Genomic DNA, 26403 nt, shown 5'->3' with positions numbered 1-26403 from the left:
TAGACAGCGTGTTGAAAACAGGGATGATTAGGCTCCACTCTCAGAGTTTCTGATTTGGTGAATCTGAGGTAGGATCTGAAAATCTGCATTTCCAAGTTCCTAGGAGATGCTGGAACTATACTTGGAGAACTGGTCTATGGAATGTCATCTCCGGCCCCACTGTGGAGCACATACTACTTACCTGCTGTCTATTCTCCATCAGTCACTTCAAACCTTATTCCCATCCCCAACCCCAGCTCATTTCTCCTAGAACTGCCTGTGAGCACAATATACTCTTTACTCAAGCATTTCCATTTTCTTGGGGCTTTATCCTAATGAAATAATAATAAAAATCCATGTATTACGTGGACATTGGAAAACAGCTGTGTGTATGGCAGGGGTTCTTGATCTCAGCACGATTGACATGTGGGGCCAGAGAATTCTTTGCCGCATGGGCTGTCCTGTGAACGGCAGTATGTTTATCTGGTTCCGTGGCTTGTACCCACCACCTTCCAGGAATGCCTCTCGTTCCCAGGTGTGACAAATAAAAAATGTCTTTAGGCACTGTCAAATGTCCCCAGGAGGGAGGCTGGGGAGGGCAGTACTGCCCCTGATCTACAACCACTGGTACAGACAGGTGAATATAACAGTGTAATATGTAGGAAATACCAGCATGTGCTCCATACCTTGAAAACACTTGTAACCCTCACAGCAGCATGACAAGGGAGTGATTATTTCTTTTGTTTTATAGGTGAGGAGTCGGAGGCCCAGAGGTTAATCCCAAACTCATAAAACAGGTAAAGGGACCGGGAGGGAATGGAGCCCCGATTCTTTAGCCTGCAGAGTCCTGTTCTCCCTGTTAGCCTGTTCTGCAGCTTCTCTTCAATTGCAAACCATCCGTCACAGCCTCATAAATGTCTACCGATAGGGGATTGCTTCAGTAAATGATGGTGCATCCCCCGGATGGAATATTATGCAGCTATTAAAATGATAGAGTGCCATTAAAAATGAAAACTATGTAACAACATTGAAGAATGCTAACTGGCTTACATTAAGTTAAAAAAAAAAACCCAGAGGGGCGCCTGGGTGGCGCAGTCGGTTAAGCGTCCGACTTCAGCCAGGTCACGATCTCGCGGTCCGTGGGTTCGAGCCCCGCGTCAGGCTCTGGGCGGATGGCTCAGAGCCTGGAGCCTGTTTCCGATTCTGTGTCTCCTTCTCTCTCTGTCCCTCCCCCGTTCATGCTCTGTCTCTCTCTGTCCCAAAAATAAATAAACCTTGAAAAAAAAATAAAAAAAAAATTAAAAAAAAAAAAAACCCAGAGAATAAAACTGTGTACCTTGTGATTACCACTGTGAGGAAGTGTGTCTATGCTGACGTGTTATATGGAGGGTATTAAGGATAATTTTCATTTCTTCTTTGATACCATTGTTATCAGAATGTCTTTGCCATCATTATTTTTAAGTAGCAGCAGGGTAATGAAATTCAGGATGTTAGGTTTTGTCATAGGTCTTCCTTGCACCTGAACTGGTGGAACTAAAGCTTCTCTAATCCTTTGAGTGTGGCAGGGGTTTGATACGCTATCACTTCTCCTCAGATAGCACAGTTGCATGTATGTTTCTGAGCCAGGACATCTCTCTTTGAACTGACCCGCTTCCCCTAAGCACAGCAAGCTGGAAGCACAGAGGAAAACATTGCTGAAGGCATCAGTGTGGATCACTCGGGGAGCCAGGGCTGTGAGAAGCACGCGATGTGTCTGTCAGAGGGTACCGTGCACTGCACTGGTTTCATGCATTATGCATCAAGAGTGGCCTGGCACCCTGGCCCGGCCGTGCGGGAGAAGGCTTGCATAAGGCACATCTAATGAACTGATTGGAATGTCAAAATGTCATTAAGGATAAATTAATGGATGTGTTACTTTGGCTGTAAGAGGCAGAGCCAGCAAGACAACAGGCTGCCGGCGGGCTGTTCCCTAGCCCAAGACAGACGGCGTTTGCAATGGAGATTCATGGTCTTTATGTAACGTGAGGTGCTTTGCAGGGAGAAGAACAAACAGAAATGCTCCAGCACTTAAGCACCGTAAAATCACAAGCATGAGATAAATTAATTAGCATACACGAGGAAGGCGGCTGGTCTGTCTGCACTCCTGGGGAAAGCCAGAATGGATGGCACTGGGCTGGAGAGGATGGGTCTCAACACCAGACTCCTAAGGAAAGCAATTGAATTTAATGTGCAATCATAAACTGCAGCTGATGGAAAGATAAGTCTGGTCTGTGTTCATTTTTTCGTGGATGCCATTTCTGTCTACTCCTCCAAGCTCTTGGTGTCTGTGGGTCAAATGTCTTAGGTGACCAGGGAGACTGGCACCACCACCGCCACTTGCTTCTGAAGCCATGGGGGAATCAGTACTTTGACACAGGGGAAACTCTCTGGGAAGCCTGACTTCCCTTGGGACAGCCTAGATAACGGTGGTCCATTATTCTGTGATGGGAGGCTCACTACCCCACATTCAACCTAGTCTATTGTTGGACAAGCATTGTTAGAAAGGCCTTTCTTACTTAGGCTTCTCCAGCATCTTCCTCCTTGCAACATAACAACAGCAACAACAACAACAACAAAGCAACAATGAGAGTAGCTAATGCTCACTGAGCATTTGCTAGGTGCCAGGAACTGTACTCTGGTAAAGTCAGCACCCTATCTTGGATCAATCATCCCCACTTTATAGTGTAGGAAACTGAAGAGCAGAGAGGGTGAGAGAGATACTCAAGAGCACACGGCTAGTGCATGGTAGAGCCAGGATCCAAACCCAGGTCTGCCTAAAACCAAGTCTTAACATCTTAACCATCACATAATTCTAACTGCCATAACCTCCACTCATGGAATAGAGCCTGGCTTTCAGAGCAACACAGAATGTGAGAAGGCAACACGGATGGAACTAACATTTTGGGTATGTAGTGGGTACTTTGCTAAGTACCTGGCCTGGGTGAGCCTAATCAACCTTTTTTCTTTTCTTTTTTTTTTTTTTTCAATATATGAAGTTCATTGTCAAATTGGTTTCCATACAACTTTTTTTTTTTAATTTGAGAACAGTTGACACACAATGTTACTTTGGTTTCAGGTGTACAACACAGTGATTCAACTTCTCTGTATATTATATACTATGCTCACCATAAGTATAGCTACCATCTGTCACCATACGGCACTATTACAGTATCATTGACCATAATCTCTATTTTATTGTATTCCCGTGACTTATTCATTCCACAACTGGAAGCCTATATCTCCCACACTCCACTCATTTTGTCCCTCCCTCCACTCCCTTCTCTCTGGTAGCCATCGGTTTATTCTCTGTATTTATAGGACTGATTTTTCTTTTTGTTTATTAGTCTTTTTTTTTTTTTTAAAGAATCCAAATGTGATGGAATCATATGGTATTTATCTTTCTCAGTCTGACTTACTTCACTTAGCGTAGTACTGTCTAGGTCTACCCATGTTGTTGCAAATGGCAAGATCTCATCCTTTTTTTATGGCTGTGCAATGTTGCAGTGTGTCTGTGCACACACGCACACGTTTGTCCTTTCTTATCCATTTGTCTTGTCTAATCCCTCTTTCACGCAATAGCCCTGTTTGCTTGAAACAAGTTACTATTTCATCCAACTGAAATCTTTTTGTCTTTGTTTTTTGTGTTACCAACTGCAATAATTTTTAACATATGAGAGTTAGTTATATTTCCATATATGAACAATTAGAATATGAAATTTAAAAAATGGTGCCATTTAAATAGCATGGAAAAATGAAACATTCAGGTATAAATCCACCAAAAGATGCAGGGATCCTGCATACTGAGAACAACACGTGGATGATAAAACAAATGAAAGTAGACCCATACAGACAGGGAGACAACCCCATATTCCTGGGCCAAAAGACTCACTACTGTTACGATGTTGATTTTCACCAAACTGATCTATAGATTCAACACAAGCCCAATCAAAACCAAGCAAGATTTCTTTCAGGTATCAACATCTGATTCTAAAATGCCATCGTACACTTATTTTTTTTTTATTTTTATTTTTTATTTATTTTTGAGACAGAGAGAGAGACAGAGCATGAACGGGGGAGGGGCAGAGAGAGAGGGAGACACAGAATCGGAAGCAGGCTCCAGGCTCTGAGCCGTCAGCCCAGAGCCCGACGTGGGGCTCGAACTCATCGTATACTTATTTTTAAAGAAAGAAGGGGGGGAGGAAGCTTTCAAACCTTAACTGTCCAGAAAATGAAACCAGACACCTGTTGTCATGCTAAATATCATAATCACCTGGGTACATTTTTATATAATGTTATTCTTCTATGTCTGGCATAGCTGAATTTGAATAAAATCCTCTCCATAGCACAACTTTATTTGTAAGACATTATAAACAAAAACATGTTAAGAAACAAAAGTTTGCTCTAAAAAATTAAAAGTGGGACTCAAAAAGCCCGTTTAAGAAATAACAAAAATCACCCCGACCTTATCTTTCCTTTAATCTTTGTCCTTATTCCTCCAATTCAGATTATAAAATTTCTTACAGCTAGAAAAAGATGAATGACTTTTTTCCTGTTTGAGTCTTGTCCCATTTAGACAGTGAGTGTACTTAATGGAATAAGGGGGTGGGAACAGGTGTTTTTCTCTTCTTTTCTCCAATTATAATTTGGAACAATGGTTATATACTTTCAGGCAGTGACCAACACTGGACTTAGCTCATGGCATACTCCATCTGATCTCAGAGGGCATAGTTCCTCCCAGTTCTGCTGCCCAATCCCTGTCAGAACCACCTCTCAATCCATCATGAGAACACAGTACCAGTCACTGGTAACTCTGTTCCATGGATTTCTTTCTTCAAGTAGCCTGTGACCCTGTTCAGTTGGGTGAGCCTTCATTTCCTGGCATTTAATGATACTTCCTCACTGGAGTGCCTTGAAAGTTACAGGAGAGATCTGTATAAAAGTACTTTCTAAAGTGCAAAACACCAGTAGACATATAACATAAAATACAATAATAGCTGCAATGTACCAAGCACCAACCATGTACCAGATACAAAATTAAACGCTGTACATGTGTTGTATATTTTATGTAATCCTTGGTAAATCCCCAAGACAACCCTCCAATTTTGGTATCACTGTCCTCCTTTGACAGATGAGGAAACACAGGCTCAGGTTAGCTTAGAAAGGGGCAGAGTCCAGGGTCACCTGGGTGGCTCAGTCAGTTGAGCATCCGACTTCGACTCAGGTCATAATATCACAGTTCAGTTCCTGAGTTTGAGCCCCACACCAGGCAGGCCGCTGTCAGCACAGAGCCTGCGCTGGATCCTATGACTCCCTCTCACTCTCTGCCCCTCCCCGGCTCTCTCTCTAAAAAATAAATAAACATTTTTTAAAAAATGAAAGAAAGTGGCCAAGTGCAGGATTCAAACACCAATTCAGTCCATGCTCTTCTCTTTACAACATTGCTTCTAGGTACTGAGTATGGTTTTCCTCACCATTGAGAGCTAAGGCAAAAGCACTCTTTAATACCCTTAAGAGGTGAGAGATGAGATTATAAAAGTATAATTTATTGAGCAAATTGCTCCCAGCTTAGATTACTACACCTGCATAGTAATATAGTGGATGCATACACTTTGAGCTAGCCACTGATCTCCTGGAAAAACCTTACATCCCACATCTTCACAGTAGTTTTGCTGTAGAAAGCAAAGACAACACAAAAGAATAGAATGAGATCCCTTATTAAGTGTATCTGAATTTAGAGGTTTCGCTAGAAGCTCTCTCTTCATCAGATGTCCAAGTCATAAATGATGTGGGAAGGCAGAATAAAGTAAAATGCAGACTATCTTAGCTTTTCTTCATTTCTAAAAACGTTCATTGTCGCTAAGCTATTTTTCAAAACAAAACAAGCCTTCTTTAATCTTAAGGCTCGATTTGGTTTATAACCTTATTAAACTACATTTTCACTCGATACAAAGTCAAGTCTCCCCCTAAAAACTGGGTCTTTTAATACTTCTACTTAAAAACAAAAACAAAAACAAAAACTGTGTGGTTGCCATATATACCCAACAATCCCCACCCTTTTAGAATGTTTTGCCCAGTGGTTCAAAGCCATTGGAATTAAAAACTGCTCCAGAAAGAAGCTCAAACAATGTTTATTCTGATAAAAATCAGATTTCACAAGCAGAAGTACTGGGCTCCTTGAGGTTTCACTGATGAAGAGAAGGCTCATGAACACCTATTTCCCAGGAGACAGATGATGGCTGAGGGGTCTTAACTCCTCACAGTGGTACCAACACCACTAAGAGGAATGATTGTTATGATAAATTAAATAATATTTTAAAATGTGTCTGGGTCATTTTTGCCATTTGTTAAATGGCGTCTACACATTCGTGAATAGCATACAGATTGTCTACCTCAATATCTAAAGGAAGGAAACAGTGTTGGCAAATAGGGCTCTGTCTTCTTTGGACTCTGCCTTCCAAACTCGATTTCCATTAGCATAACCAAAGCTGTGTCTATTTGATGATACAGTGGGAACAAATTCCCAACTGAGGTTCTAGGTTAAGTGGCCAGAACAAGCCCTCGTGCTTATCTTCCAAATGATTATATTCCATGACCCTGGATTCTCAAGGTCTCCCAGTTGGATGGTTTTTAGCCATGGTTTCAGATTAGAGTAACCTGGTGAACTTTAAAATGTCTAGCCAACCCTTGAGACCAATGAAATCAGTTCTCCAGTCTTTATGAGTTGTGACTTATGGTACTCTCCCTACCTCGCTGCCTCCTCAAACATACACTCTGAACTCTGTGGCCAGGAAGGAGGCGACATTCCTAATGTGACAATGGGACTGGTCACAACAGAGTGGCCCTTCTGCATTCTGAGACCCTTTCCACTTTTAAGGCAGGTTTTGGTAGTGACAGACCTGTCACTCTCCAGCTCCTATTTTAGAAATAACCACGGGTAGACCTTCTAACAACCCCAGCCTTTTTTCTGACCACTGGTCTACAAAGTGTTCTTGTGTTGAAATGATTTTGTCCACCCTCGTGACGCTGGCCAGAATCATTAACTGACTCTGACCTCTCTCACCGATATCCACATGGACAGATGCTAGGAGGAGGCATGTCTTATCCGATTACTCAGGGAGACATGTTGTGAGTTTAAGAACCACTATCTACAATAGACCCTCTTCATTCTATTGGGCAAATTCTTCTTCCATTTAACTTACATTTGGAAGTTACAACTTCTATCTTCCCCCAACCCCCGACACCACCCACCACGGCTATGTCCCAGCTCAGTTCTGCCGTTTAATAAAAGACAACCATTCCCCTGGCACAGACATTATATCATTTAATTTCTTAAGATAATCTCATGAAGTGAGCACTAAAATTCCCATTATACAGATAAGAAACAAACTCAGAACGCTCAGGATTCACAGCTGCTAAGTAGTGGCACTGGGATTCACACTTTCTCCTTCCTCTTTTCTTTCCCTCTCTACTCTATTTCTTTGTTCCCAACTCATTCCCCAGCATGTAATCTATTTAGTTATACAATGTGTGCATGCGTGTGTGTGTGTGTGTGTGTGTATTTCTAGACAGTGAGGCCAAAGAGAAATGTGGGTATCATTTCTTTGGTGAGGCACCCTCTTAAGTTGGTCCAGAGGTGTCTTTCCTCAAAGCAGATTCAGTGACTTCTTCCCTCTGCCATGTCTTCATTCTCCTCTTCCAAGTATATATAACATTATTTTATAACTTTTTAATATGTGAAAGTTGCCTTTTAAGCTGTGAGCTTCCTGAAAGAAGAGTATTTCTTTCTAAATACTTAACGCCTGGCTCGGTACTTAGCACAAAAGAACAACTGCTCAGTAAATGCTCATGAATGAAAGAATATGTCACAGAAACAGCAATGTAGATGTTATTACCCCCATTTTACAGATAAGACACTGAAGGTGGGACTCAGTCAAGTTCCTGAAGGTGCAGAGCCAGGATGCTGGGGCTCTTTCCTGCACGGCATAGGCATCCATCCAATAATACCTTGCTAAGTGCCTCCAAGCCCAACCAGACACCTAGGTACTAAGTGGGAAAGCACTTTGGAAGAGGTAAAGCTGTATATACAAACACGACATAATCATTATCATCATTATCAACATTACAGAGCTTAACTAAAGCACTTCCTTCCATTAAAAGCACTACACTGAAACGTTTAGAAAAGCATTTTCCAGTTTGAGCCCCTCAGGATCCTATCTTTGCTACAGCCCTAGCTGAAAGCGTCGTTCCCACTCTGGGGATGCTTGCTAAAGGCAAGGGCTTTCAGAATTAAACCCATCCTGCCCTGGAGGGCCTTGAGGAGCATGGTGGTGGGCACTTCTGACCCTCGCTCTCTCCTCTGGCTGGTCCAGCAAAAGCTACAGTCACTTTTGTGATGCACAGTGAGCTCCCCCAGGCGAGAGCTATGCATGGTGATGCCCACAGCCCAAAGAAGAGCAAATGCCTGTGAATGAATGAGTGCCCAAGGATGAAGTTTTTAGAGTTTACTTATCATCAGCAGGCAACAAGTGGTGACCCCAATTAGTTGGTACACAGAGGGTCCACAGGCAATGATACGTGCACGTGCAGGGGAGGGGCATGCCACATACTCAAATCCACTTGTCTCCAGTGGACAAATGGAAGAGAAGCCAATGGAAATGTGGCAGACTGTGTTCCTTGAGAAGTGGACTCTGAGACAGAGACTGACAGGCAGGAGATGAACTAGGAGGCGCTTCTGGGGTCAACATCTATGGGAGGGAAAGGAAAAGACAGGTGAGGGAAGGGAAGGAAAAGAGTGGGTGGAAGGGGAACTTGGTGATGCATGGGAAATGAAGACTTAAGGCAACCCCATGGGAAGCTCTGAAGCTGGGGTGACTCTCACACCCCTGTACTGAATAGCTACTGGATGACCTTGGATGAAGCAGCTCTGAAGGAAAAATGATCTCAAAGGAGGCTGTCAGCCAAGAGTTGTCTACCAGCAGTAATTCTGGTCACTAGGGGAGTAAGTCCTTCATTCTTTAAAAAACAATTTTTTTAATTAAAAATTGAAGTATATAGTATTATATTAGTTTCAGGTATGCAACATAATAATTCAACAATTCTATACATTTCTCACTGTTCACCAAGATAAGTGTACTCTTAATCTCCTTTATCTATTTCATCCATCCCCACCACCACCTCGTCTCCGGTAACCAGTGGTTTGTTCTCTGTATTCAGGAAGTTTTTTTGTTGGTGGTCTCTTTTTTTCTGTTTTGTTTCTTAAGTTCCACATGAGTGAAATCATATGGTATTTGTCTTTCTTCAGATAATTTATTTCACTTAGCATTACACCTTCTAGATCTATCCATGTTGTTGCAAATGGCAAGATCTCATTCTTTTTTATGGCTGAGTAATATTCCATTTTATATACATATAAGTTTTATACCCCCCCCCACACACATACATACACTTCCACAACCTCTTTATCCATTTTTCCAAAGAAGACACACAGACACGTACAAAGATGCTCCACATAACTCATCATCAGGGAAATGCAAATCAAACCCACAATAAGGTATCACTTTACACCTGTCAGAATGGCTAAAATCAAAAACACAAGAAACAACAAGTGTTGGTGAGGATGTGGAGAAAAAGGAACCCTCGTGTATTATTGGTGGCAATGTGAACTCGGGCAGCCACTGTGGAAAACAGTACGGAGGTGCCTCAAAAAATAAAAAAATAGAACTACCCTCTGCTCTTATAATCACACTACGGGGTATCCACCCAAAGTCCTTCATTCGTGAAGGGAGCTGTGAGTAGCACATCGTAACTTTCTCCACGAGAACATCTCTTTCCAACCACATTTTGGTATGTCACTGCTTTCTGTCAGCAGTATTCCCCATACTCCTGTTTACCTGCTTTACAAAGTTCAAATGCATTTACAGAACAGAAGCAGAATCACAGGCAGACCTTTCCAAGCCTCAAGGCATCACTAAAACCTAGTTGGGTTTTAAAACTTAAAGTATAAACTTAAAACTGAAGTATGCACATCTTCTATCTTCTTTGGAGGAGAAATGCTCATTTGTATCTTCCCTGATTAAGTTGACAGAGCCTCTGACTTATAGATTTGCTCTGTTTGGTATTTATGACTGATGTGTTTAGACTCTAATTCAATAGAGTGAACAATAAAGCATCCATTCAGTTGCAATCCCTATCCAAATCTATCTGTGCACATGATCTAGCCCACTGCATTGTGGCAGTATTCATTAATATTATGCATTTATAATTGGGAAATGCAAGTACAACATTTCTAAACCTAAAACCAATATAAAATTACAAAAATACGTCTGATCTGAAAGACACCCCCCCCATCACCATATGCCAAAAATGTATGAAGATGGATACTATCTTCAGGAGAATGGAAAAGTATAATTCAATGGGAGAGAAAACAAAACGGGGGTAGCAACCTCACACATACACCCACCTGGGTGCACTCATTCAAGTAATCGACACAGTCTGATGATGTCTGATTTGTTCTGGGCTCCAAGTTAGTCATCAGGAAATGAAAGATGAGTAACACACAGTCCTTGTCAACAAGGAGACAGACGTGCAAATACACCACGGGCAGAATAACCTAAGAATGGTTCGTGAATGAGTGAGTCAGGGGACAAATGAATGAAGGCTGGATGCAACAACAAAGGTGAGGACACGGATACGGTCTGCCTAAATACGAATGGCAATTTCCCCCTTCATTTGGAATTTTCCAGGCACAGAGGGTGGCTAGGCAACCCAGGAAGAGGGCCAAGTGCAAAGGTGTGATATTGAGAAAGGGACAGTTGTATCGGGGTGATGTAAGGGTGTCAGGAGAAAAGCTGCTCTCAAAGTAGGCATGCAAAATAAGAACTTGAGGTGTGTGCTAAGATGCAGATTCCCAGGCTGCACTTTCAAGGGGACCGAGCTGCTCCAGGGGGGTTGAGGGGGCAGGAATCAGTTCTCATCACAGTCCTCCCCTTGGCTGCACAGCAACATGGCTGCCATCTCTGCCTGGGCCTCATGGTGACACCTTCCCCTTCCGCTTGTCAACATGTCTGCTGTCAGCTTTTGGTAATTGATACTTATCATCTCTAAACGGTTTCCTTCAATTCCTATCTTTTCTTCATTTTTATTTGAAGTGGCTGATGAATTACATAAAAAGCTTTTTGAGTATCTCTTGATATAATCATCTTAAATTCCTCTTTACATGTACTGAGGCAACAATACTTGATTTGCAACAGCCTATGATGTGAAAAAGTGTATGCACTGACCAACAGAGGTGATTTCTTACTTTGGTTGAAGATCTACTACATAATAAGCATTTTATTATGTCCTTGAATCCTTGAAAGATCTCTGCGAGGTACCCATTTTTAGTCTCCACTTTACATCTTAGTCAACTGAGACCCAGAGGCTGCACAGGAGCAAAGGTTGCCTTAAAGATAGAGAAGCAAGGAAGGGAAAGGGTCTGGAGGTAGCTAAAAATCGTTGCCATTTCTTTTCTTTTTGAGAACAGACCATCTCCCTGTTGACTTCAGCTGTTATGGCTTTTAATATCATCTTGCTCTTCTCATTCACATGAGGAAAACCAGAAAGAACAAGAAACATTCTTAAGACACATTTGCCCCTTCCTGCCCATGATACCAAGTAATTACAGTGAGAGTTCAGAGAAAAGCACCATTCCCGTGGGTGGAGAGAATCAGGGAAGACTTCCTGTAGGAAGCACTGTTAGATCTGGACCTTGAAGGGTAGATGTAGGATTCAAATATGCTGGAATGGGGAAAGATGGGAAGGATATGGGAACTCAAGAGTTCCAGAGTCTCTGCAGACAAGGCCCAGCCCAGGTCACTGTTTTCTGTCTCCATGACACGTGTACAGGCATTTACCTAAGGCTAAGTGGAACAGTTAAGTGCTCTCTCTCTGCTGGAACAGTTGGTAAACAACTTAGTGCTTTTTCAAGAACTGCTACACTAAAATGTCTCTGTTTGAAACAATTACAGTGCCCATCACACACCTTGAGATAAATTAATCTGTGAACACATTCCAACTCTTAATATCCTTTTAAAAAGCAGACACTGAAGTGGTTGGGAGCTTCTTTACTATAGAGAAAAGCAAAAAGGCATTCTAGAGAGGCATTTCGGTTAGCTTGGAATGTAAGGAATCATAGCTGCTACTTTGTAGTAGCCACTCTACGTATACCCTCTCACCAGCCCTGGCAAAAACGCAAAAACCTGGGGAGTTAACGTTGTTATCACCACTTTGCAGATGAAGAAACTGAGGCTCAGAGTGGTTCCATGTATGTTCAAGGTCTGAACAGTCTGACATAGAATCGGGATCTAGGTCTGACAACAAAACTCACATTATCTCCCTATTTTGTAGCATGTGCTGGACAATGAAGGGCCCCATTGTAGACTTTTCTCTGTCCTTAGGTCTCAGTTCCTTTGGTCTACAGCTCTGTTTATCCTGGTCATTATTAGCACTCTGTTGGTCCCTCTTCACTCTAATCCCCTGGCTACTTCTGATCTGGCAGCCCAGTGCTCTCAGCTCTGACCAGCTGGCAAACACCCAGGATGGCAAAGACAGAAGTGCCTCAAGGGTGTCCTTGTCAGCCAGGAATAGCTACCACTTCTTGTCCCTAGCAAGGTACTGATGTCCATGAACAGAACTGAGGTTCTCCAGGCAGGTTGAAAGCACCCACTTGGGGTCTACACCTAAGAATGGAGTTCTGAATCTGGAAATCACGGGTGTCAGCATTTCCTTTTTGTTCCCTTTTCTCCACCTACATTCATCTCTCCATCCTACAGTCTCACAGAACCTGTCGTGCCTCCCCTCTGAGGCTGCTCCCTATCCCCACTTTGCCTCCAGACCTTCCCTTCCAGACGTGCCCTCCCCCTAACCACCCACCCCCCACAAGCATCTTCAGCCTCTTCCTCTGCACAGACTCCTCTACTTCGTTGTATACAAGTGCCCAGGACTTTCTCACCCTTCAAGTAGCCACTCTCATGTTTCTCCTCTGCTTTAGGGTCTGGTGGTTAAAAAGAAGTATCCTCCTCCTCATGGGCTCTAGGCTGGCTTTGTCCCTCAACCCACCCCATGACCTGCACAAATGACTGCTGACGCTCAGATGTCTGGGACACGCTCACGTTCTCCACTGCCATCTCTCTGCATCTCTACTGTCAAATCTTCCTTCTGCAACGGACTTGGTTCTTAAAGCTTTGCTCCTACCTCTCTGTCTGCCTTTCCAGTTCTCCTCCTCTGAATCTTCAACCACGTTTAGTTCCCCAGCTGGCATGAGCTTCACACGCTAAGATCTGTAACTTAGGGGGCACCTGGGTGGCTCAGTCAGTCGAGTGTCTGACTGCACTCAGGTCATGATCTCATGGTTCGTGATTTGAGCCCCACATCAGGCTCATTGCTGTCAGTGCGGAGCCCGCTTTGGGATCCTCTGTCCCCCTCTCTCTCTGCCCCTCCCCTGCCTGTGTGCACTCTCTTGCTCTCTCTCTCTCTCTCAGAAATAAACATTAAATAAATCTGTGACTTAGAACTCTAAGTTTGCACAACTGCACAACTGTTTATCACTGCACCTTGAACTACAAGTACTTGCTAGTCTGTCTCCTATACTCTTGCACTGTGCATCTTGGATTCTGCCACATTACCCAGCACAGTGCCTGGCATGAAGCGGGCATCCAAAGACAGTGCTATGCACACTGTCTAACAGACGGAGGAGGTGAGGTGCCCAGAGACAGGGACTGGTCATCGCATGCCTGTAACTACTGGGGAACACTGGTGCCAGAAGAACCTCTCAAAGGCCAGAGGAGCTCCCAGGGGCCACCACTACTTTCCTGACCCCTTATGGTTTCTACAAAAGGAAATAAAGAAAACTAACATTTCATTAGTGCCAACTTTGTGCGAGGCACTTTATAAAATCCCTCATTCCCTGAGTTAGGCACTGTTACCCCATTTTAGAGTTAAGAGAAATAAGGCTCAAGGAGTTCTGAGGATTTCCTCAAGGATTCATAACTGGTGTGTGACAAAGATGTGGCTTGAACCCAGAGCTGCATGATTCCTGAAGCTCATTTTCTTCACCACAGCAACAACACACCATATCATTTTAACCCCTGTGCCTTTGCAGATGCGGTTCCCTCTGTTTAGAATTCTTGTTTCTTCAGGAGTGGGCAAATCCATCCCTACAAACACTGGTAACTATCCCCTGCCCCATTAAAAAATTAGTCACCTGAGTAAATGCCTCTATAGGACAGTACATATAGGTGCATCTCAGCCAACATTTCAAGCATTTGATTTTACACTAGTCCCCAGACAGGCTTGAACACTAGGAAGGTAGCGCTCAAAGTCCTGGCCATCTCTCCATCCACAGTGTCTGGAACATAATGAACATGTTCAATGCATGTTTGCCAGATGAGTGAATGAACAAACAAAACAGGTTCTCCGGTACTTTCAGTGTTGATGGTGGGGTCCATCGGTTCCTATAGAACATGATGGTGGTGGCACCAGAATCTTATTTACTCAGTGCCTAGCCTGTTGACGTTAGACCGAAACACTGAGCACAGGGGGTGGGAGAGCCTTTTGCTGGCTAAATCTGCATCTGTGAAGGCTTCAGCAGATGGTCACTAACAGGCATGGCCTCTCTCGTAAGGCGGGGTATGCCGGGGTAGAGCTAGACATGGAATGATGGACAATACACTTTGCCAGAAGCCAGGCATTCCGAGTTTTAATCCCACTGGATGTGTGATTTCACACAGTTCTCTGGACCTCAATGTTCAAATACTGGAAATGCATATTAAGGATATGGGATTACTTCAGTGGTTTTCTTAACTTTTCATACCAAGGATCTATTCGTGTAGTTTTTCTTTCCCTTTACCTTCATGTTTTCAAAATGTCTGATTTAATAATGAGAAAAATCATCATTTTTATTTAGAAAGTGCAAAAAAATTGACAGGCAACAGCCCACACATAACTACCAACAAAATGCATTGATAACAGGAGATAACTATTGCCAAACACCAGACTGAGATAATTCCAGCCCAAAGACCTCAGATGTTTCTGTCACCTATGAAGCTGGTTCTAGGTAAAGTCCCATTTCCCTGTAGACTTGCTGAAATAGTGGAAACAGCCAATGAATTTCTCTCTAACCTTTGAGCCCCTTAAGGCGACACATTCCCCAAGTAGACATAAATGGGCTCTGAAGTTGCTGAGATCTGTGATTCTGTTTTATGTCTGCAAGTCCTGCAGGGGGATTAGGTTGACCTCTTCTTGAAATTTGGGGATTTCTAACTATAAAACGACACTGCCAAAGGAGAAACAGCCCTTCACAGCTCCAAACAAAGGTGGGGGGGACGGGGAGGGAGGAGTCCAAGATGGAAGAAACATAACAGACATCAACAATGCAACAATGACAGTGCATTTTCAAATGGAAAACATCTATGGGAAATAAAAACTTTGGGGCTACAGATGACTTAGACAGAAGTGAGTATGAGAAACCAACAGACACTTGGTTGGTGCAGGAAATGCATGCTACAGGTTCCCTTACAGGGCACGAAGCAAAGTTTCCCCGGGTCGATACTTACAAGTAATAGGAGTAGGAATAAGCATTTCTTCTATATATTGATGGGCAGTCAGATGAAGGAAATGTCCAAAAAAGGGGAAAAAGAAAAGACAAACAAACAAGAATTAGATTTATATGAAATCTTGATTCTTAGAAATGCACATAGTATTTCAGCATCCCAAAGTTCAAGGAGATGCAAGTTTCTCTCCTAATCATCTTTGCTGAGAATCAAATACTTCCAGTGGTAGAAGGAATGAGAGAGACCTCTCTTATGATGGAGAAACTCACTACTCATGCAGAGAAAGCCACATCTAATGTTGGCTGTTTTAATTGTTTATAAGTCCTTTTCTATAGTCAGTCAAAACTAGCCTCCTTGTAATTATGACTTTTTGGTCCTGGGTCATATTTCTGTGGCCTTCCAGAACTACTCTACCACTCTTCACATGACAGTTCCCTTAAGATCTAAGGAAAGCCATAATGACTTTATGTTCTCTGTTTCAGGTCAAACTGCATCAGAACCTATGTAAATAAGTCAGGTAAGGTCTTGCCAAAAGCAAGGTAATCAGGTAGCAGCATTCAAGATGGCTCCCCCCCAAAAAAAAGATGGCTCCCCAATGATCCACGCTTCCCAGTATGCATGCCCATGTGTAGTTCTTTCCCACACTGAAGCAGGAATGGCCCTATGTGACCAAAAGAATGTGGTAAGAATTACATTCTGGGACTTTCTAGGATAGATGAGGAAGAAGACTTGTAGCTCTGCCTGGGTATTTTGAACTCTGAGTTGGAACTCTGACTCTCCATGTAAGAAGTCTAAGTATCTTGAGGTAGCCATGCTGAAAAGATCCTGTGGAGAGACCCTAAAACTGTATGAAGAGAGATATCCAGCTAGCCCTCATCAGTTGGATTATGTCGATTGAGACCCTTGGTATCATGGAATAAAACAAGTCATTCCTTTTAAGCCTTAACCAGACCATAGATTCATAAGAAATATAAGTCACTAAAATTCAAGTTTGTTACCTATCAGTAGATAACCGGAACAAAATTCAAACTTCATCATTAAAAAGCACTGGACGAAGAGAAAGGAATTCCAACTTTCAATCTAAATAGACTACAACCTTAAAAAATTCTCTGTGCCTTTATTTCCTTATCTGATCCTCAGATGAGCTGAACCAGACCATTAGTTTTAAAAACTGTGTGTGCAGGATCCTGGGGGCTCTGTACAGTAGCCTCACTGAAATGGGATAGGCGGAAACTGAGCAGGTAGGATTGCTTATCCATGAATGCCAGCAAGCACTTCTTCTCCATTTTTACCTCTTTTATAAATTGGAGTTTCATTTAAAATGTCACATGACTAAGAATTCCACTCTCCAAAAGAATGTTTGAAAAATCACTACCTGCAATCTCTTTCTGATGTCCCTTCTAGCTCTTGGCTTCTGAATAATAAAAATCTCAAACAAGTCCACAATATTCCCTTTGTCATAACTTTTTGTATTTTGTAGGAAAATAAATAGGAATGCTTTTATCTTACAGACTTAGCCGCACTGACAATAAGTGACACATTTGTGGATTGAGAAAAATTGCTGATAATTAAGGTCCCCAAATATCCATCTGAATAGGCAAGAAAAGTTCCCTTCCTTCTTGAGTTATTTGGTTAATTGCAAGTGTTATCCAGTTTGCTTGGCACAGGAAGATACAGTTTTATATCTGCAGGGTGGGAACATGTCCTCAGAGCCTCAAATTTCTCCCTCTCAAGTTCGAAGTGGCCAAAGCCTCTAAGCAGGGTGACCTCTAGGCAGGCGATCTCTAGGCTTTCTCTTATTTATCAGGAGAGCCCAACTCCAGCTACAGAAGATAAGTGACTCTGAGAGCTAAGAAGTCATGGCAGAAAAGCAGCTCCATGCCTGCTTGTGAAGCTGGGCTGGGGAAAATGAGCCACAGTGCAGCAAGATCTGTTCACTCATAAAACTGTTCAGTGTCTTGGGTCAGATGAACAGGGACCCTAGATGATGAAAGGGTTGAAGAATTCCCTGCCGTGATCGGTGGGAGTGGAAGAGCCCATGTAAGTCACCAAATCCCTCCCACCAACCATACAGGTTCATGCTGTAAGGAGATCATTCCTCTCCTTCTTGCTAGCTCTGTGGTCCCGTGACTGGAAATTTGATTCCTTGGGGAAGAAAGTGCAGGATCCATTTGATGAAGACTTCTAGACATGTATGTTCCCCATTCTGTCAAGAACAAGCAGGCTGAGAATCGAGAGCACAGGGTTCTGATCCCAGAACTTTCACTTGCTCACTGTGACATTCTGGGCAATGTTCCTCCCCCTGGCCCTGTGTTTCCTGATCCATGTACCATGGTGAATGGCATGGATGACTGCCAGCCTAAACATCTTTGCGGAGTGGAAATGTGATGTCTTAGCATCCCAGCACCACCACTTGCTAACTACATGTCTTTGATAAGTCACTATTTAGGTATTTCTGAGTCTCAGTTTTTCCATGTCAAAGTTGGGAGTGATAATTACCTATTCCCAAAAGTGGGCATTAATATTAGATTAATCTAAATCATATTCAGATTATATATGATATATAATATATAAAGTATTTTAAGTAAATTATATTAAGCTAAACACCTGACATTATGAGTGCTCAGGAAAGGGGAATTTATGCCCCCACCTTATCCATACATATAAGGTTTGCTGCTTCTCACTCCGGTAACCAGGAACAAAGTGTTCACCTCTTTAGGAATATTTAAAATAGTATTAAAAGAAGAGAAAATACTTACGTAGCACTTACTATGTGTCAGGCATTGTTCTAGGCTCTCATATATTAACTCATGTATTCCTCACAACCACCCTGACAGGTGGGTATTATTATCAGCCACAGATGAAGAAACTGAGGCAGAGAAGGTTAAGTAACATGCTTAAGATCTTGCAGCTAGTAACTGGACTTGATAGCAATGAGGCTCTAAAGCTGGACAACAACATGGGTCTAAGCCCATGTACTTGACCACCAGCCTATGCTGCCTATATGAAGGAAGAAACAGGTGTATGTTGAGCAGCACAGTGGGTCTGGCATTGATATGACACGTGCCTTAAATCTTTTAATCCTCCCCATAACCCCATGGAGCAGGCATTGTTTCTCATTTTTGGTTGAGGTATCTGAGGCTCTAAGGGGTCACTCCTCACTCATAGTGAGGATCCTACTGCTGTTGTGCAGTTTGGGGCCAATGGCAAGGCCTCCATCCTGAGCCAGATTTCCTCACCATCAGCAGCCCCAGGCTGTGCCCTTGGGCCCCAGGCTGTGCTCTTGGGCCCCAGGCTGCACTCAATATTCTGGACCTTCTGGGCTTCTCTGCTTCCAACCTTCAGGATTTACCTATGGTTGGGCCACCTCCTCAGGACAACACACTTCCCTATCGTCAAACCACCTCTTCAAAGTAGCTTTTCTGAGTTATCCTGGTTGTCATCAAAAGCCAGTGCTATCCCTGACCCAGCTTTAAGGCAACTCCAGATTAACAGCAACTGACAAACTTCTATTAATTGAGTATCTTTTCCCAATTACATTGCAAAGTCTTCCAGGGCAAGGATTATAGTTCTTTTCTGTGTGGCCAAAACACAGTATACATGTGTGTTTTCTCTGAGGCTTGAAGAAGTTTTACTGAAGGTCTAAATTCACAAGGATACAGTGATATTGTAAGTAACAGATTGCCTGAGACCAAAAATCCTGAGCAGGAAGACAGCTGTGCTTAGGAAAAAAAAAAAAAAACCAAAAACAACTCCAAACTTAATAAATCACATATTACACAATCTTCTTTTCAGCTGGCTGACAAAACTGATGCGAGGCACAACTTTCCTTTGTTCCATACTAAACAGGACTGAGCTGTCCATTTAACCATCCATTTGATCATCTACCTATCCATCTAGCTCATAAACCTACCCATCCACCCTTCTACCTATCCATGTATCCATCTATGCATGCATCCAACCACCCATCCCTCTACCCATCTAACCATCCATCCATCTACCCACTTAGCAATTTATCCACCCACTTATCCATCTAGCCCATAAACCCACACACTCATCTATTCATCCATCCACTCATCTTCCCTTTAATCCAACAATCCATCTATCATCTACTCGTCCATCTTTCCATCATCAACTCAGCAAAAACTTCTCAAGGGCCTACTACGTGTCCCTGCTCCCTGCTAAGTACCAGAGATAGAAAGACAAATGAGATCTTGATCCAGCCCAAATGTCTGATGAGAGAGCCAGATAAGGAGCTTATAAAACAAATAATAAGAGCTACCACTTAAACAGCAGGAGGTCACTAATGTGCCAGGTACTGATCTAGTACATTATGTGGACTATTTTATTTAATCCTCACTATGAAGCATTATTATCCTTGTTTTGAGGCTGAGGAAAGTGAAGCTTAGACAACTTGCTCAAGTTTACATAGTTGAGTATGGGATGAGAATCCAAGCAGTCTGACTTTAGGAGCCTCCATTAGTAACCACTAGGCTCTAGTGTCTTCTGGAGTGATAAATGGTATTGTGGCAACACAGGGAGCAGTGGGACCATATTCAGGGGGGAAGGGTGGGGAGGGGGACAGATAAGGTGGCCTAGAGTCTATGATGCTTGAGTTATAAAGTCAAGGAGCATTTAGATGGAGTAGGAGGAAGGGTATTTCCAGGAAAATGGAACTGTTTATAGAATGGTTAGGTCAGTTAGCAAGGTGAGAATGTCAAAATGTTGGCAGGTCTTAGTTCCCAAAGAGCTTATGGAGCTCAGTGTCAACACCACTGGGCATAGGAAGTACCAGCGACCAAATATTTTTCTAGATGAATGATTCTGGCAGAAGTGTGAGAATAAAGTTGTAGGGGAGAGGGACTGGGGTCATGAATGCTGCTGCAGAGGTCAAAGCAAGAGATGTTGGGGGCCTATCTCGTAATGGCCATGGGGAAGGAGATGTGAAAGTGAAAATAGGTGATTAAATGTGAGCATACTGAAGAGGACCTCCAAGTTTCTGGCCTGAGTGGCTACGTAGGGAGTGCAAACAGAAGGATTCACTTTTCAGTGGATGGAGCAAGGAGCTGTTTAGAATGGGGTGGACAAAACAGCATGACATCCTTAATTTGGGCTGTTCGCCCACTGCAACGAACCACTCAAAATCATGACTTACAGTTCAGCATCTCAGCAAGTCCTATTTTATATTTCATTCAGGCTAGACATTCAGGTGTTTAAGAGTGTCATATCCATTATCAGACGGGCCAAGTTTGAGACCCAGCTCTGCCACTTATTAGCTATGTGATTTGGGGCACTTTCCTTCAATTCCACATTTCAGCTTTGTGATCTGCAGCACACTATAATCTCATAGTGGCACAGTCTCTTTTGGCTGACCCACAAGTTCCCTTTCCCTATTGACTCACTCTTTTTTTTCCCCCCTTGATAGTGTGTTCCCTGAAGGCTCAGATCATGCTATATCTGTCCTATGCTGCCCTTTTAGTCTTACACCCTCACCACAGGACTGGACTTATTCTTGGTGCTCCATGTTGATATTTAGGTCTATGTTCTGAGTGAAGCTTTCCTGCCCAAGGGATGGAGTGTTAATTCTGGGCCCCATCTGTTCTAATTTCACCAGACTCCTCCATTCAACATGTTTTTAGGGAATCCCCAGTATCCACATGGCACATTTGTGATAAGGATGAATCAGAATAGACAGCTGATGGTTTAGTAAAGAAGATAAGACATGAATACAAATGACAAATATAACAGGATACAATATGGATCCTCACAGAGGGGATCCAGATGGTGAAGAGATTGTGTCTAGATTGGAGGTCAGGAAGGGTTTACTGGAGAAGGCAGCTTTTGAATTAGATCTTAAACAGGGGTAGAATGTGGTCACATGGAACTAAGGTACACAGGTATTGAATGAGGAGGAAGCTTCACAAGCAAGGGTATAACAGTAGAGTAAGACTTTAGGAAATGTTCCAGAGTTACTGTGAGCAGGGGGACAGCGCAGCTTGACAAAATTCTCCAGATGTCCTAAAGCATGTGCTTCTTTTCTCATCTCTACCCCAGGAACTATTGTTATAAGGCAGGAGAAGCCATCAAGGGATTTTAGACAGCAGGTTTGGGAGTACAAGTTTCCTTTCTGAAATGTTACTTTGGCTGCATTGTGGAGGATGGGTTGGAGGGGCGGGGCTGGGGAGGAGACTCATACAATAGAGCTATGGGGGCCTCCACCAGGGAAGGGGCAGTGCAGGGAGTGAGGAGAGGGTGTGACCAAGAGAAGGTAAAGATGCGGGTTCAGAAGTATCAGGGCGAAGCAACCCTATCAGTTTGGCTGATGGAGTGAGAGGGAATGCCTGCCACTGAGATGGGGACACAGGACTGTGAGCAGGTCGGTGGACAGGTGATGATTTGGGCTTTGACCATGAAAACCTTGAGGGGTTTTCAAGGCAGATGTCCAGAGGCAGATGATACAGGGTGAGAAAAGGCTAAAGCAGAAGATCCTGCCCTCTCAGGTCATTTTCACCTTGAGGCCAGCAAAATGACAACCACCACATGGCTAAATTCACACCTGAAGACCTGTGTATATGGTACAGTGGCTACATGCAGGGGAGTATCAATGCATCTTTCTGGGGTTGGGGGCTTGTGGGAAGACTCATGTTAGAGGTATTAGTTGGGAGTCCTACTTGGAAGAACTTGGGGCTGAGGGTTAGAGAGTGACAGGAAACTTGTAGGTGAACACAAACACCTGACATTTGATTCAGGGACACAATATGCATTACAGCAGAGAGCAGTAGAAAATGACCCCTGAACCTGGGTTGCCGGCTTCCTATTTCAGGATTCACTTACTTTCTACCAGTCTGCGTGGACTAATAGAATAGAAGGTAACAGCACTCAGTTAACTCTGGAGTCACAGAGCCTGGTTTTGTATTTCAACTGTACCCAAAACCTTGGGCAACTTATAAACCTTTTTGAACTTCAGTTTCCTCTTCTCAAACAAACAAAGGTGTACCAATGTCCTATCCTACCATGATTATTTGTAGTATTAAAATCACAATATGGTGACAGTTTAAATGGAAAATAAACAAATTAGCTTAGATGATGTGTACTGATTGCAGTACTGCTCTTCGCATATTAGCATAGGAGCTGGCTTGGTACAGGTGATGGTCATGTGTGAGATGAATGTCTCTGTTAATACTGTGCATTATGACCACTTAGGCAGGGATAGGAAATAAAGCCTGTCCAGACCATTAGCTCATTTGATCTTTAGAACAACCCCATAGGATTAGCCACATGTCACAGGTGAGAAAGGAAAGGCTGAGCTTTGTTGCATCTCCAAGGCAAACAACACATAAATGGGACCCAGTTTTTCTGCTTCCCAGTCCACAAAAACAAGATGTATGTGCCCATGAGACTGGGAACTTCTGGGGCAGACTGAAGTCACAGAGTATCAAAGTACACCAAGAGATGCACATTTATCTCAAAGTAGACTCTCATATCTCAAACTCAAGATACTTCAAATTCATTCCTGGAAAAGTTACTATCTGGACAGACCTGGTTGGGAGAAAATTGAGGCTAGACCAGAAAGAGCTGGGCAGGGGGAGGAGGAGGGGAGAAGGAAGTGGCTAGACCCATGTGTGGGAATTGACTTCAAAAAGGTCTCCTAAAAGTTGCTCAGTTTCCATTTGAAAAGTAAAAAGGGAATGAAAAGTTAATAGAGGATCCAGACAAGGCTTGGGGTACAAATATACCAAAGAATCCTGCTTAACCTGGCTTCACTGTTTCCCCATGCAAAAGTAAATGGTTATGCCTTAAGCCTTGGAGGACCATGCTTAGACTTTAGGAAGTATGTCCCAAGGAATAAACTAGGACTATGGCAAGCTTGTGGGCATGAGCCCATATGAGCATATCCCCCCAAACAAACATTAAAATGTAGAACTTCCCATATGTGAGTGGCTAATAAATACCTTCAGACATCAAGGTTAAGGCATTAAGGCTTGAGCTTGCCACCTTAATTTTCATTGAAAGCTCCCAGAGCCCTAAGGTAGTAAGCCAAGAGACCACAGGGGTGGCCTAGCAACCCTTTGGCTGCACATTTCTTTGGGAGAGGATGTCCAGCAATTCTTTTTTTAGTGTTTATTATTTTTGAGAGAGAGAGACACACACACAAATACACAGACAGAGAACAAGCAGGGAAGGGGAAGAAAGAGAGGAAGACAAAGAATCAGAAGCAGGCTCCAGGCTCTGAGCTCTCAGGACAGAGCCCAACACGGGGCTCAAACTCACAGACCGTGAGATCATGACCTGAGCTGTAGCTGGCCGCCCAACTGACTGAGCCACCCAGGTGCCCCAGATGTCTAGCAATTCTAAAGGGAGGAGGCCAGGGAAGAAGATGACCAGGACTGTAGTAATGAGTCTCTATTTCAAAACTCAACAGGGTGGTCATGAAAAGGAGGTATGTTCTATTACCTAGGTGCATACAGAAACCCATTCTAGACCATTCTGAGGTCCAAATGTGATCAAGGGAACCAGGAGTAAAGGATGGAGCCAATCATCCAGCCAATATCCAATATCCTGGTAGGTAACTTGATATATCAGGGAGGGGCTTCAGGCTCCCTTCTTATAATGCTCATGTAAACCTTTATATCTCCATGTAGCCCTGATTCTGCATTGGTCTGCATTCAAAGAAATCCTCTCCAAACAGTCAAAGGCACTACAAAAAAAAAAAAAATACTTTAACTTGTATCTTTTGCAAACTGTAAGGGAATCCTGTTTGAATCATCCCCCAACAGGGGCTCCTGGGTGGCTCATTTGGTTGTGTGTGACTTCACCTAAGGTCATGATCTCATGGGTCCCTGAGTTTTAGCCCCCTGCATCAGGCTCTGTGCTGACAGACAGCTCAGAGCCTGGAGCCCACTTTGGTTTCTGTGTCTCCCTCTCTCTCTGTACCTCCCCTGTTCTTACTTTGTCTCTCTCTCTCAAAAATAAATAAACGTTAAAAAAATTGAATCACCCCCCAACATTTCAGACCCCTTTCTGCAACCTTACATTTCTCAACATCCTCTCTATCCATTACAAAACAACCAAGCAACAAAACATCCCTCAGGCTATGTCTCTACCTCTCTATTGCCCACCCCCACCTTTGGAATGTAAATTGTTTAGCTGCTTTCATTAAGTCCTTCCCTTGGTCCTCTGTATCTCTAGCCCATTCTCAGTTGGCTTTCTATTTTAGTATCACAAAAGAAAACACCTAAAAGCAAGAGAAAGACTCTCTTTAGGGAGTCACAAGGAAGCCCTATAAGGCCAGTGATGATGTACTCTACAGAACAATCGAGGGACATCTCATGTGTACTGAAACCTTTTGTCTGAAGCTTTGGGGAAGTTTTCAAGCCAGCTGAATCCCTTAGTAGCAGAGAAAACAGGAAACCACTACTCCCATGTCTGTAGAGGTGAGGAAGAAGACCCAGCTCAAATCAGTGGAGAGGACGTAGCAAGCATTTGACTTCTGAGAGTTCCTGCAACCAAGGAACGAACTCTAGGTCACACTGGGACACTGAAGAGAGATGCTGACACACCAGGGTCCTGAGTTGTGATGATCTGCCTATTATTTGGGGGTTTCTTTTTGTGTAATATCTCTTCTTTTTAGGTAGCTGTGGGCAGCATTCTGGCCAGCAGTAAGATAGTGACAGACTCAATTGAACAATGAAGTTTTCCCCATACTTCTACACAGGGCTGGAGTAAGAAGACCTAAGGGAGCTCACCAAATGCTCCACTGTCTTTTGGGGGCATCTCTAGACATCAGAAGACACTGTAGGTTAGAAAGTGTGTAGACCTACCTTTATGCTCTCTTTCTCCTCTCCTCTCCTTTCCTTGCCCTACACCTATCTGTAAATTATCACTATCAAGTAGGTCAGCAAAAGGTCTTCTTTTCTCCAAAAGATACTGTATATGCAAACAATGATCAGCCTCCACCTCCACCCACCCGCCTCACTGCCAAAACATCTGAGTTTTGCTTCTCAGGACAAATGGTGGTCATGTGATGCCTGTTGGTTGGGTCTGATGGACAGTTTTGATAGAGGTGAGAGATGATGAAGACACGCAATAGAGGTTAAAGCCACACAAAGGGCTCTCTTTATACTTGTTCCCACCCTGGAAACAGAAAGCCCTTTCCTCCCTCCTGAGAAGTCACACATTGCAGAAATAGCTGTGGAGAAGGAAGTGAAATTTCTTCACAAGCTCACAGACGGTGGTGACGTGGGTTAAGCCAGGCTTTAGAAAGAGCAAAATTGGAAGAGCTTATCTGACTTACAAATCAGTGGCAAAGAATGAGAACATTTCAGGTCTATCAAAGAGGAATGAGATTCTATTAAATCAGTTACTTTTTCCAGGTAGACAATCCCCAGCTCACCTCTGCCTCTAATGCGTCTGTGACTCTAAGAAACATGTCAGCAATCTTACATGTGCCCATCGCCCCCAGAGAAACCAGACTTCATGTTTGACCTCATCTAATAGCTGACTTGTCACTGATACCTGCAATATGGTCATACGGTTGATGATGATATGACAATGCAATGCTGTCCTCAATGCTTTGGGAGCTCTTGCTCCCCAATATTAATGTAGTACCTACCCTCCCCCCTCTCCAACCAGAAAATCAGTAGCTGGATAAGAACCTTAACTCTCCAGTTATTCTGCTGAGAGCCTGAGGAAAGGAGTGGTTCTGTTAGACAAAAGATTTCAAGAAAAGGACAAGGTCCTACCAGTAAGATATCCTGGCCAGAGGGAGGACTGGCTGATTCAGAACAGAGTCATGAAA

At 43.3% G+C, this 26403-nt stretch overlaps 1 protein-coding gene across 9 annotated transcripts in view; it reads right to left on the bottom strand.

The window, feature by feature from the left end:
• The window catches only part of PTPRT (protein tyrosine phosphatase receptor type T), a 793719-nt gene that overhangs the window by 147536 nt on the left and 619780 nt on the right, over positions 1-26403 (bottom strand). For 5 of the 9 annotated variants that reach the window (XM_040447029.1, XM_040447037.1, XM_040447031.1 and 2 more), the window contains exon 15: positions 15609-15638. The exons of 2 other annotated variants lie outside the window; for them this stretch is intronic. In XM_040447029.1, the coding sequence (XP_040302963.1) occupies positions 15609-15638 (30 nt within the window). The remainder of the gene's footprint in view (positions 1-15608; positions 15639-26403) is intronic. 2 more of the 9 variants (XM_040447030.1, XM_040447034.1) reach the window with 1 other exon arrangement.

Source organism: Herpailurus yagouaroundi, unplaced genomic scaffold (assembly GCF_014898765.1).
Source record: "Herpailurus yagouaroundi ecotype Mexico unplaced genomic scaffold, PumYag 196, whole genome shotgun sequence".
Taxonomy (NCBI): Eukaryota; Metazoa; Chordata; class Mammalia; order Carnivora; family Felidae; genus Herpailurus; species Herpailurus yagouaroundi.
This window is presented reverse-complemented; position numbering and strand designations above follow the sequence as displayed.